General features: G+C 39.6%; 1 protein-coding gene across 5 annotated transcripts in view; it reads left to right on the top strand.

The window, feature by feature from the left end:
- The window catches only part of COL18A1 (collagen type XVIII alpha 1 chain), a 261,272-nt gene that overhangs the window by 173,423 nt on the left and 75,402 nt on the right, over positions 1-12,447 (top strand). For all 5 annotated transcript variants that reach the window (XM_070726676.1, XM_070726670.1, XM_070726645.1 and 2 more), the window contains one exon: positions 4,594-5,138. In XM_070726676.1, the coding sequence (XP_070582777.1) occupies positions 4,594-5,138 (545 nt within the window). The remainder of the gene's footprint in view (positions 1-4,593; positions 5,139-12,447) is intronic.

Genomic DNA, 12,447 nt, shown 5'->3' with positions numbered 1-12,447 from the left:
CAGTGGTACCTCAAGATACGAACCCCTCGTCTTACGAACAACTCGTGATACGAATCCGGGGTTCAGAAAAATTTTGCCTCTTCTTACGAACTTTTTTCGAGTTATGAACCGGCGTTCGGAGACTGCTGGGAAGCCGTGCGGCTGTTTTAAAAGGTGACAGCCGGGCGGCGGGGCTTCCCAGAAGCCTCCCGAATGCTGGTTCGTAACACGAACAAAGTTCGTAAGCAGAGGCAAAATTTTTCTGAACCCCGGGTTCGGTTCAGGAGGTTGCTGGGAAGCCCCCCAGCCCGGTTGTCACCTTTTAAAACAGCCGCGCCGCTTCCCAGCTGTCTCCCGAAGCCGAACGCGGAAGTTCGGCTTTGACGTTCGGCTTCAGGAGACAGCTGGGAAGCGGCGCGGCTGTTTTAAAAGGTCGCAGCCGGCCTGGGGGGCTTCCCAGCACCCCCCCGAACCCCGAGTCGCCGAAAGCCGTTTTTTTGCGGGGGTTTTTTTGGTTGCACGGATTAATTGACTTTACATTGTTTCCTATGGGAAACAATGTTTCGTCTTACGAACCTTTCGTCTTATGAACCTCCTCCTTGCACCAATTAAGTTTGTATCATGAGGTATTACTGTACATTTAGAAACTATATTATGAACTATATGTATAATATGTACTGTGTTAGAGTGTCATTTTGTGTCATTTTGGTTGGTGGTGTGCCCCAGGATTTTGTAAATGTAAAAAATGTGCCGCGGCTCAAAAAAAAGTTGAAAATCACTGCCCTAGGCTGCAATTAGAAAATGTTCTTTATTGGAATTTAAATAGTTTTTAGTATCTTCCAGTTAGTTTCTAAGCACAGTTCAACACTTCATCTGTGGGAAAAATTGCTTTTGAGCACCAAGTGGAAGAGTTCTCCCAACTTAAAAGCAAACAGTTTTTTTAACTGCTGCTTTTGTTGCTACTGTACTACAGATTTGTTTTTGTCTTCCAATAAAACAGGGATGTCTACATATAGTGTACATTCTCCAATGGCATTTTGAACTCATTTTTCAGATTTATTTCTTGGAGAAAGAGGGAAGAAGACGTATTTGTAAGAGGAAGATGGTCCCTGGAAAGGAGTGCTTGACCTTCTCTCAATCTAACAATTATTTCCTCTGAATCATTTTATGTTGTCATTTTCACCTTTGGTTTTAAAGAGAGGCTGACTGGAATTATGCCTGGCTGAACTTATGTGGGGAGGGAGAGAACCGACCTCATTGAAACACTTTTCTTGCCTATTACACTCAAGGGGGGCATTTATAAGAATTTATAAGCAAGCTATAGTAGGCGCTGATCTTGAAAATAGACAGTTCAAAATGCCTTTCCTATCTCTACTATCCTGAGAATCTGGGCATAGAGCTGTAGGCTCCCTGGATCAATTGCCTGAATATTTATTTATTTATTTATTTACTGGATTTCTATGCTGCCCCTCTCTGAAGACCGAATAGTTTAAAGAAGAATGTCATACATTGAATTATGTACATAAAGTGTAATGTGCTGCCTAGAAAGAAGAACAGAGAGATGTGTTCATTTCTCTTTTAAAAATGGTTTTTTTTAAAAAAAATTGTTTTTTTCTAAAGACTAACTGATTCCAAGGTTTTTTTTTTACTGTTTGATCAAGATATCCGAACAAATCCATACTTTTTTTTTAAGTAGCTGGCAACAGTTATGGCTGATGTTTCATTCAAAAGTGGACCAAACTTTAATCCATTTGGTTTTAGAAGAATGTCTGTATGAGATGCTTCCAGTGGTGTTTACGTTGGATCACTGTTGGTCCTATATTCTAAATTCAGCCATTCAAAGGAACTGGTTTGTTTGTTTGTTTGTTTGTTTGTTCATTTATTCATTCATTCATTCATTCATTCATTCATTCGATTTTTATGCCACCCTTCTCCTTAGACTCAGGGCGGCTTACAACATGTTAGCAATAGCACTTTTTAACAGAGCCATCATATTGCTCCCATAATACGGGTCCTTTTCTATAAATGCATATGGAACTGCCACTAATTAGAATGAAAAGAAATCTATCCCATTCCACTCTACCCTTATCCTACCCTACCCTACTACCCAACCTATCCTACCCTATCCTACCCTATCCTATCCTACCTTACCTTATCTTTATCCTCCCTATCCCTATCCCTGTCCCTGTCCTGTCCTATTCTCTTATCCCTATCCCTATCCTTATCCTTATTATCCTACCCAGTGAAGGGCTACTAAAATTTTTACTATCACACTGTGGGCATGGCTTATGCAGGACACCCTGCATTTTCTTTCACCATCTTTCAGTGCAAATTGGGTGCTCTGGGATGGAGCTCCATTTTCGCTACCCCACTGCGTTCCACCCCGTCCGGACAGCAGCCCACCCCTGATCCTACCCTCCCCTACTGCTGTACTGTACTGTAACCTACACTACACTAACTAAACTACACTACACTCTATTCTACTCAATTCCACTTTGCTCCACTCTACTCCACTTTTCTAGCTGGTGTTTGTATGCATTTACAAAAGTCCTAATTAATGCAATATGTTAGAAATGACCTTTCTAACATGAAACTTGTTATATGAAGTTTTAACGGCAAGGTCTAATTTTGACTAATAAATCTATACAATATTAATTTTATTTATTTAATTTATATAGCCACCTATCTTATCCTGGGTGAATTAATAGAACTGACCCTTAGTTTGACAGTGAGTTTATCAAATACTTGAATTTTGTTCAAATATAGTCATGTTATGAGTCATACAGTCACGTTACACTTAAAACGAGATTGTCTGACTAGTGGTTCAGAAAGTTACTCAAACCCAGCTAACTGAAAAAGCTGCCAGATCCAGAACTGCTGATTCAGAAAGAATTGGGACATACCCAGTCAAAACCGTCCTCTTTGAAGTAAAGCAGATCAAATTTAAAACCATTGAACATTTTTAGTGATTTGAGAGATGAAGACTGTATCTGAGAAATTGATGTATTCCTCCTCCCACATTATTTTTTTATGGAGAATGCCAAAGTGGTGGGTTCGTAGAATGTGATTTTACGCCTGAAGTTTCTGGTCAGCTATTGTTTTAATTCATTCTGAGTCCTCAGCAGTATCTAACGTATCTGTTTATTTCTCGGTTTTATGATATTCCTATACCGCCTCCATCACTAGGATTCTGGCCAATGTCCAATAAACAAAAAAGACAGTTGATATAATGTGTCATAATGTTTAACACAATAAACACTGATCCCCCCCCCCCCCCCCAAGATATGAACTGGCCTGTTGAAATAAAGAAGCTTCAGGGGATTTTTCGATGAAAGGAAAATCAACAGAGCTGAACTCCTGGTTTGCAAAGTACATATTGTTAGAATCTGTTGCAGAAAAGTAAATCCAGAAAGCACACACAAGCAGATTGATGCAGCAGGATTGGTTTAAATAAGAAACTCCTTTATATACAAGAATAACAGATGAGTATTTACAATACCAATAGCAGAGTTCTTCTTTAATGTGGTTACAAGTAAACACAGGGAGGAGAGAACAGTTAGTTTCATTTCAGCGTTCAGAGCTGACTGAGCCACACCCAGCCTTCTAGCTTCAATTTTGATTCTCTGCACAGACTCAGATGTGTTTAGTTCCCATTTGGCTGTCTTAGTTGCTATGCCTATTCATTGGCTGACCTTGTTACTTTTAGCTTTTGCAGTTCATGAATAATCTAACACTGAGAGACTATTTTAAAATGTTGTTATTGAAAAGTCTGGTTACTTCATTTCAGTCTAAGGACCTCTCATTCCAAGAGGCCCATCTTAGCCTCATAACATATAGGTAATGACCAACTCTTTGAAATTGGGCCCAGGAGACCTTTGGCAATCAGGGACCTAAGAATTGGTGTAATCCTGCACTACCAAAGTTTTTAGCTAGTAGATTGCTACTACGTTCTGGACCAACTGAAGCTTCTGTGTCATTTTTCAGAGCAGTTCCATGCAGATTACACTGCAATACTCCAGTTGGGGGAGGAGAGATCAGGGAAGGGATGAGTTTCTGTTGGGAGAGCATCCTGGCTCATGTAGGATGCCCTGTATTAACCTAACCAAACTATCTAGGTTTGGTTAGGTTAATAACCAACAGAACTTTGTCTATTTAAAAGAAAGGGAGGGAGGGGAGAGAGAGAGAGAAGGAGAGGGAGAGGGAGGGAGGGAAAGAGAGAGTGAAAGAGAGAGCATACCGTTGAATCTATGGAAAATTATATAAAAATGGAAATGGAAATTTGTGACAAAACCAGATTTCTTAAATTAAAAGCAGACAATCTTGTATAACAATGTACCCATCTAGAAATCCTACTTGCTTCAGAACAATGACACAGCAACATGCCTTCTTCACTGTGCAACAAGTTATTTATAATGAACATGTTGAGAGATTTTTTTAAAAAAATCTATAGGTGGGAAATAGCTGGGCTATATGGATGGGCAGAAGAAGTGGGACTCAATTTAGGACCAAGCTCAGGATTATCCATTTCCCACTCTGATTTTTAAGAGATTTCCCAGGGGATGTTGGGTACTATCCTGGTTGTTTTTGAAATTACCCAATTTCTTTTCTTAACAGAAAATTTCAGCAGAGAAGTTGGCCTCTTAGAGTTGATTGGAGATCCTCCACCAGACCACATTACCAAAATCTATGGTCCAGACAACAGTCCTGCTTACGTGTTTAGTCCGGATGCCAATGCGGGACAAGTGGCACGGTACCACCTCCCAAGCCCCTTTTACAGAGACTTCTCACTCTTGTTCTACGTACAATCTACTTCGGACAACGCAGGGGTGCTTTTTGCTCTTACGGATGCCTCCCAGTCAATCATCTACGTTGGCGTGAAGCTTTCTGAGGTCAAAGATGGAAAACAGCAGATCATCTTCTACTATACGGAGCCCGGCTCTCAAAATTCCAACGTTGCCGCCACATTTACCGTCCCTTCCCTGGTCAATCTGTGGACTCGCTTCTCCCTCAGCGTGCGGGATTACAATGTGGTGCTTTATATGGACTGTGAAGAATTTAAGACGGTTCATCTTGAGAGGTCATCTGGTAAGATAGAGCTGGAAGAAGGAGCAGGATTATTCGTGGGACAAGCTGGAGGTGCAGATCCTGATAAATACCAGGTGAGTTTGCTTATTTCTAATGAGATGGTTATCATAAATTGATGTTTTCCCAAAAGTGAAAGTAGCTAATGATGTGGGAGATTTCTCTTGATGCCCATACTCAATCTTTATCTTATCCTCCATATCTGTCTAGCTATCTTTCATTATCAGTTTGTCTTCAACTTTGTACAATTTAGGAACTATCAGAAGTACGGGCATGGATATTTATTGATTTGATTGATTTGATTGATTCGATTGATTCGATTGATTCGATTGATTCGATTGATTCGATTGATTCGATTGATTCATGATTGATTGATTGGCCGCCCTTCTCCTTGAGGACTGTTGAAATAAACATCTATGTTTTATGAATTGGTGCAAACCAATTTGGATAACATTTGTTCCCGTTTCCCCCCATGCCATCAATATTTTTTTGGTATAAGTGTTGGTCATTCTGGGGGAAAAGTTATTTACGTCCTTCTCTATTATATGCATCTGAGATCTAGGATTATGGAAGAAAAAAACTGAAAGAGGGCTGTAACTAGCTTTCCAGACTTTATATGCAGGGGTGGGTTCCATTTACCTTCGCCAAAGATTTGCATTGCAATGTTTCATGCATGCTCGCGCACACGCATCCCCTCAGGTGATTTCACTTCCACACATGCTCAGAAGGCGGATTCAGCCAAAAACACAGCTGAGGAGCTGGTCAGCTGTGCTTCGGGTGAAGAACTAAAGGTCAGTATTAACCCGGGAGGGGGAGGGCTTTTTTCAAAGCACAGAATGAGGAGAAATCATCAAAACACAAGAAAATTGACCGAAAATTCAGAAAAACAGATGGGGGTGAGCACGGACTGGCATAGACAGAACCAGATCTGTGATCTCAAAATTCCACCACCAGCGGATCGCTAATGGTTTGGGCAATCTGGTCCAAACTGGGAGGAACCCAACCATAGTTCCCTCTAAGCTGAGCAGTGAGCAATCGCTCACTTAAAAATCATCATCAACTCAGAGTTTTTGAAACCTGCCCAGAAGCCAAGAGGGAAAGAGTGAGAGGGAAAGAGTGCTGCCCAGTCCCGAAGGGACTGCCGCTCAGACACTATACTTTTCCGCCCACCCCCCCAAAAAATTAGAGTGAACACTGAACCCAACCCTGCTTATATAGAAACCACATTATATAGAAACCACATTATATAAAAACCACATTCAATATGTGTGATACATTGAGAAGTGTTAATGTGTGAGCAGAGTAATCCTTGTTTACCAAGGTTGTATACACACAGAAGCATTTAGATTGAGATTAATTGTGAATAACTACTCAGCCACACACAGATATACTAACTGGAATTAAAATTTACTTTGAGAAATAACATATTCAGATTAACAGTCTAAAGTCATACACATAATAAGTCAGAATAACAATCCAAATATTACCAAGTACATAGTCTTTCTTACCAGTTGTCTTTGTCATAATCAGCAAACAAAGATATCAAACCTCGACACATTTTAGCTATAATATATAACTACAATACAAAGAGATTGCAGAGCTTACTTATTTGTGAGTAGCTATTAACAGTGGGTTGTCAGACAAAGACAAACAAAGAGAAACTCCAGAGAAATAAGCTGTGAACTGTAGCTCCTTGTGGAACTCTGCAGCCAATACATTGCCAACCCAACAGTTATGGACAGAATCCTAACAAGAAGTATATTGGGGGCGCAACCAACAACTCTCTGTCTAGCTTTACATACTTGGAAACTCAACAGACCACAATCAATAGTGTGGCGGAATTGGGTTCCTGAGTGTTCATGCTGCAGCAAACATGGGATAATCTGCATAAATAAATATGTCTATGGTTAAAAATCTGTTTTCTTTTCTTCCCCATTCTATTGTCTCTGTGTGCGTGTTCATTCTGTCCACATATCAAAGCGCCCTGTGGATTTTATTCTCTCTCTTTCCTTTCTTTTAATGGCATTTGTGAAGGATTAGTTGAGGAATATTTGCAGGTAATGGCCGCAGACCATTTTTGCGGTAGTGATATTCAGAGGTGAAAAAGAATGAAGTGAAAATAGTTAACATTTTTCATCTTCAAGTTCATGTTCAGACATCGGCTTAATTTGCCAGTCTAGTGATTCTTGAGGTTTATCCTGGGCTCCCCACTGAGATCAAATCCATTTCTGCATTCTTCTTTTTGCCGGATAGAGAGAAGCAGAAATCCTCTGGCGCTAATGACTCCAGACAAACCTGGAGGATTCTCTCCCTCTCAGCCCCCCCCCCCCCAAACCCTTGTTAAAAATTAAGTAGGAAGGAGGATAAAAGCAAACTCTTCTGCCTTTCAGTGCACACTTTAGAGAGGACTTTCCTATCCACTTAGAAACATAGAAACATAGAAGACTGGCGGCAGAAAAAGACCTCATGGTCCATTTAGTCTGCCCTTATACTATTTCCTGTATTTTATCTTACAATGGATATATGTTTATCCCAGGCATGTTTAAATTCAGTTACTGTGGATTTACCAACCACGTCTGCTGGAAGTTTGTTCCAAGGATCTACTACTCTTTCAGTAAAATAATATTTTCTCATGTTGCTTTTGATATTTCCCCCAACTAACTTCAGATTCCACTTAGAAACAGATGTAGGTAATTATCCATAGTACATGCAGCTGATATTTTCTTCAAACTTCAAGAATTATATAGGAAGAATAAGTACCAAACCTTAGTAGAAGGTGATTGACCCTGACATATTGAAATATTGCCAGTTGCTGATATATATGGGAGACTAATTTAATTCTCCGAGAGCAAGAAAACAGCAAATACCAGTGAGCATAGGTGACATAGGTAATTATGTATAGGCATAAATTGGATTTAAGGAACAGAGTTGGGAGGGATTTTATTGTGCACCATCTGCAATAGCAGTTCCTTACCCTGTCCGAAGAAGCCTGCTGAGAATGTTAACTCAGACTTCAGATGAGGAAGCAGCAAGCACCGAAGTGATGTTGATTTATGTTAAGAACAATCAGAGTCATTCTTATCCCTGGCTTACCACTGGCATAATGATAAGCTCAAAGCTATCCAGTGAATTAGTCCAACACTTTAAACTATGCCGGAGCTTACAAATTTAATTGATGCTTTGAGACAGTATGCGATTAGAACTTGCTTTGCTGAAAGGCATAAACAGCATCTTATAGGTTCAATTATCCATTGGTGCAGGATGCCAAGAAGACTAGAGAGCTATTGCTTCATATTTGGAATAAATCATGCTTTCCCTAACATGTTTCTAACATACTTATAACACAGAGATGAATAGAGAAGTTTTCAGATCCTTCTTATGGGGGGAAAAATGGCTGGATTATGAGCTTAGGCCAGAGGTCTTCAAACTCGGCAGCTTTAAGACTTGTGGACTTCAACTCCCAGAATTCTCCAGCCAGCATAACTTGAGAATTCTGAGAGTTGAAGTCCACAAGTCTTAAAGTTGCCAATTTTGGGGACCCCTGGCATAGGCTTTAGGCATGCTCATTATTACAATGGTAAATTTGTAGGAAAAGCTGTATAAAGTTCTCCTGTACTTGTAATGATCAGTTATAGTTTTGAGCTGGCCCAAAGAGATTAAAAGTCCTGGATATCATCATAGAAGACTATAGGATAGGTTTTTCATTCTCTTGCCATCTGCAGTACTACTTTACTTCTTAGAATCATAGCGGTGCTTCAGCTTCCGAATCTAGGGGGTGATGTTCATCTCCGTTTCTTAGCTGAGGGTGCCAGTGTTGTCTGAAGATATTTTTCATGATCATGTGGCCAGCATAACTATATGCCGTGGCACACAGAACACAGTTAAAATGGAGATGAGCACCGCTCCCTATAGTTGGCAATGATTGGTAGAGTAAAAATCTCAGGGATTCCTTTTTTCTTTCCAAGTAATAAAGTCCAAAATACAGCTATATTTTTTTACTCCCCTGATCAGTAGTGAGTTGTACACATTTAGATTGGCAGGTTCTTTGGACTTTTAAGAAAACAAGTTGTTCTAGTTCAAATGTATACTGTACAGCAGCGAGACTAAACAAATTCACAGGAAGTATGGATTATCTTGAGGAACACAAGCATAGAGTAGTAGCATCACATTCTACTGGATGAAGCATTGTTTAGAGAACACTCCAATTAAACAACTTAATAAACATACAGTACTAAGAAATTTGAACTGATTGTCTACTTTTTTAGGTCAAAAAGATCTAGAAACATAGAAGATTGACGGCAGAAAAAGACCTCATGGTCCATCTACTCTGCCCTTATACTATTTCCTGTATTTTATCTTAGGATGGATATATGTTTATCCCAGGCCCGTGGATTTACCAACCACGCCTGCTGGAAGTTTGTTCCAAGAATCTATTATTCTTTCATCTGCACAAGAAGGCTAAAAACGAAGGCCCACATGCAGACTCTGATGTTGGATGTTTAAAGTTAATTTGGAGGATTGTGTTTAGAATATTATTGGTGTATTACAATGTATAGTGGGAAATGCTTTATATCCAAAATCCATAAAATACATTAGTTTTATTCAAAAAATGTTTTGTCAGGATTCACCTACTAATAAAAATGTAAAAAAAGTAAGAACAAGAAGCAATGATCTCATTTTTTAATGGATTTTCATGGTATCTCACAATAAAATTTGATTGGCTGTATGATATCAAAAGGAAGCATTTTCAGAATCAGGACTAGCTCGGGGGGGGGGATTTGGTTGCATAGTCATTTAGACATAATTACATGTATTGCATAATGATATCATGGCATGATTACCTAATCTTGCATTGTCTAGAATTGCTCTATAAAGAAGACAAATATTTCTAGGGGTTTTAACAACCAAATGAAAGATGCAATCAATAGCATGTTAAAAAGCAAACAAGGAATTTTGAAATTCCCTATTATCTTCTATAAGTTCATGCCGTAACTGGTCCTTATGTCCAGGTATAATTGCACTGTTTTCTGTTAGCAGCTTCCACAGGCCTTGTTCCCATGACACAGAGATGGGATTGATTAGCAGTAGGGAATCAACGGAGCAGTTAGGTCATTGCTTCTCAACCTTGGCTGCTTTAAGATTGGGTGGACATCAACTCCCATGATTCCCCAGCCAGCATGCTGGCTGGGAAACCATGGGAATTGAAGTCCACCCACCTTAACACTGCCAAGGTTGAGAAACACTGAGTTAGGACTTGAGGGGCAGCGTTAGAAAATTCATGAGAATAATTTCACAGAGGGCCGGCTTGCCCTTGCCTTTATTTCCTAAGAATATATAAATATCATGGAGGCATATTTTTTCTTGCCATTTCTGGTCATGCAGCTACTTGCAGTCTGTGGCCTGTTGCTACCTGCTCCTATTTCCACTTATCTATCCTTGGAGATTGAGCACATACTATATGTGTATTTACAGTGAGAGACAAGATATCTCAGCCAAACCCTTGAATATGGCAATATCCCAGATCAAGATCTCACTGCACAGAAATGTTTGCCACGTCTTGTCAGGAATCTATGCATATCTGAGAAGGGAGATTTCAGGTGGCAGACTGGCAGGGTGTGGAGAATGGATTCTAGGATTCTGTCAAAGAGATGAGAATGACAGAAAAGAACGGGGAACATAATTTTTTTTAAATTGAAGAGAGAAGGAGAGACTCTTTCTTGTTCAGAGTTCAAGCAAGATAGGAATTATGGCTGTATTATAGGGTTCAATAGGGACCTTTAGGCAATTTCCCAGTTCCCAATAGGGACTTGAAGAAACAATGGAATCATGATGTCTGTCTCTTTAAATCTAACCATTCATTACTCCAATATCCTTGCCTGAGGCTACTGAGTTGAGATACAAATCTAGTTTTCCCACTTCCAAGTAGATTATTACTATTGTTGAGTTATAATTTCTTGATAGTTTAGAGCTCAGTAAATTAGCAGGGGTGCCTTTTTTGTGGCTAGGGCTGAAAGTTTCATACTAATTCTTCTTTTCTGCAGCATAGTAACGATACTGTTATTATGGAGCTGATTGTTTTATCTATTTCCTCCCCCCTCCCCCACTATAATGTTATTTTTAAAATCACAGATAGATGTGTTATGTTTACTCAATGCACCAGTTTTCTTTGGTTTCCCCACCAAAAACCTGGGAGAAACACAGTGCCATATTAACAGCATTATCGGCCACAGGCAAAGCAGTGTCCTGGGGTCCCTATGACAACTATTGACAGGAATAAAAATGTAATTGGTTGATATGATACATATTGTATATTGTTTTGATATGTTGTTGCCCCGAGTCCTTGGAGAGGGGCAGCATACAAATCCGATAGATAGATAGATAGATAGATAGATAGATAGATAGATAGATAGATAGATAGATAGATAGATAGATAGATAGATAGATAGATAGATGATAGATAGATGATAGATAGATGATAGATAGATAGATAGATAGATAGATAGATAGATAGATAGATAGATAGATAGATAGATAGATAGATATGGCTGATAGATGATAGATATGGCTGATAGATGAGATAGATAGATGATATAGATAGATAGATAGATAGATAGATAGATAGATAGATAGATAGATAGATAGATATGGCTGATAGATAGATGATAGATAGATAGATAGATAGATAGATAGATAGATAGATAGATAGATGATGTAGATAGATGATAGATATGGCTGATAGATGAGATAGATGGATGATATAGATAGATAGATAGATAGATAGATAGATAGATAGATAGATAAAATTAAACATATATTTGCATGTTAGTATTAATTTTTAAAAATGCAGTAAAATGTAATAAATACGTTGCTATATTCGTATGATATAAGGTGCATTGAAGTGGGCCCCATGAGCAAAGGGGCCCCATCAGTAGTGGGTTCCCTACCGGTATGGTTGCCGCTATCGCACTGGAGCTGTGCACACAGCTTTGGGCATCTAGTGTACGTGTCCATGCGTTCCAGCGAGATTTTGCTTCTGCGCATGGACAGGAAGCAAAATCTTGTGAGAGGATGCTTGTGTGTGAGAGATTTGGGCAACGTTTTGCTTCTGCGCATGCACGAGGCAAAACAAAAATCGCCAAAATCTCACACACGCGATCTCCCCTTGCGAGATTTTGCTTCATGAGCATGTGCAGAAGCAAAATCTTTCTGGGGTATGCATGCACGCATGCCAGACACCCAAAGCTTTACATGCAGTGCACCGGTAGAATAGTAAGTAGCAACCCGCGCCTGGGCCCCATGCTAATCTGTATGAGGCCCCTATGCTTGTGAGACCCACAGGCAAGTGCCCATCAGGCCCATGCGTTAAGGCAGCCTTGGGAAATTACC

Source organism: Erythrolamprus reginae, chromosome 1 (assembly GCF_031021105.1).
Source record: "Erythrolamprus reginae isolate rEryReg1 chromosome 1, rEryReg1.hap1, whole genome shotgun sequence".
Classification (NCBI taxonomy): domain Eukaryota; kingdom Metazoa; phylum Chordata; class Lepidosauria; order Squamata; family Dipsadidae; genus Erythrolamprus; species Erythrolamprus reginae.
Note: the sequence above shows the minus strand (reverse complement) of the source record. Positions and strands in the feature narration are given on the sequence as shown.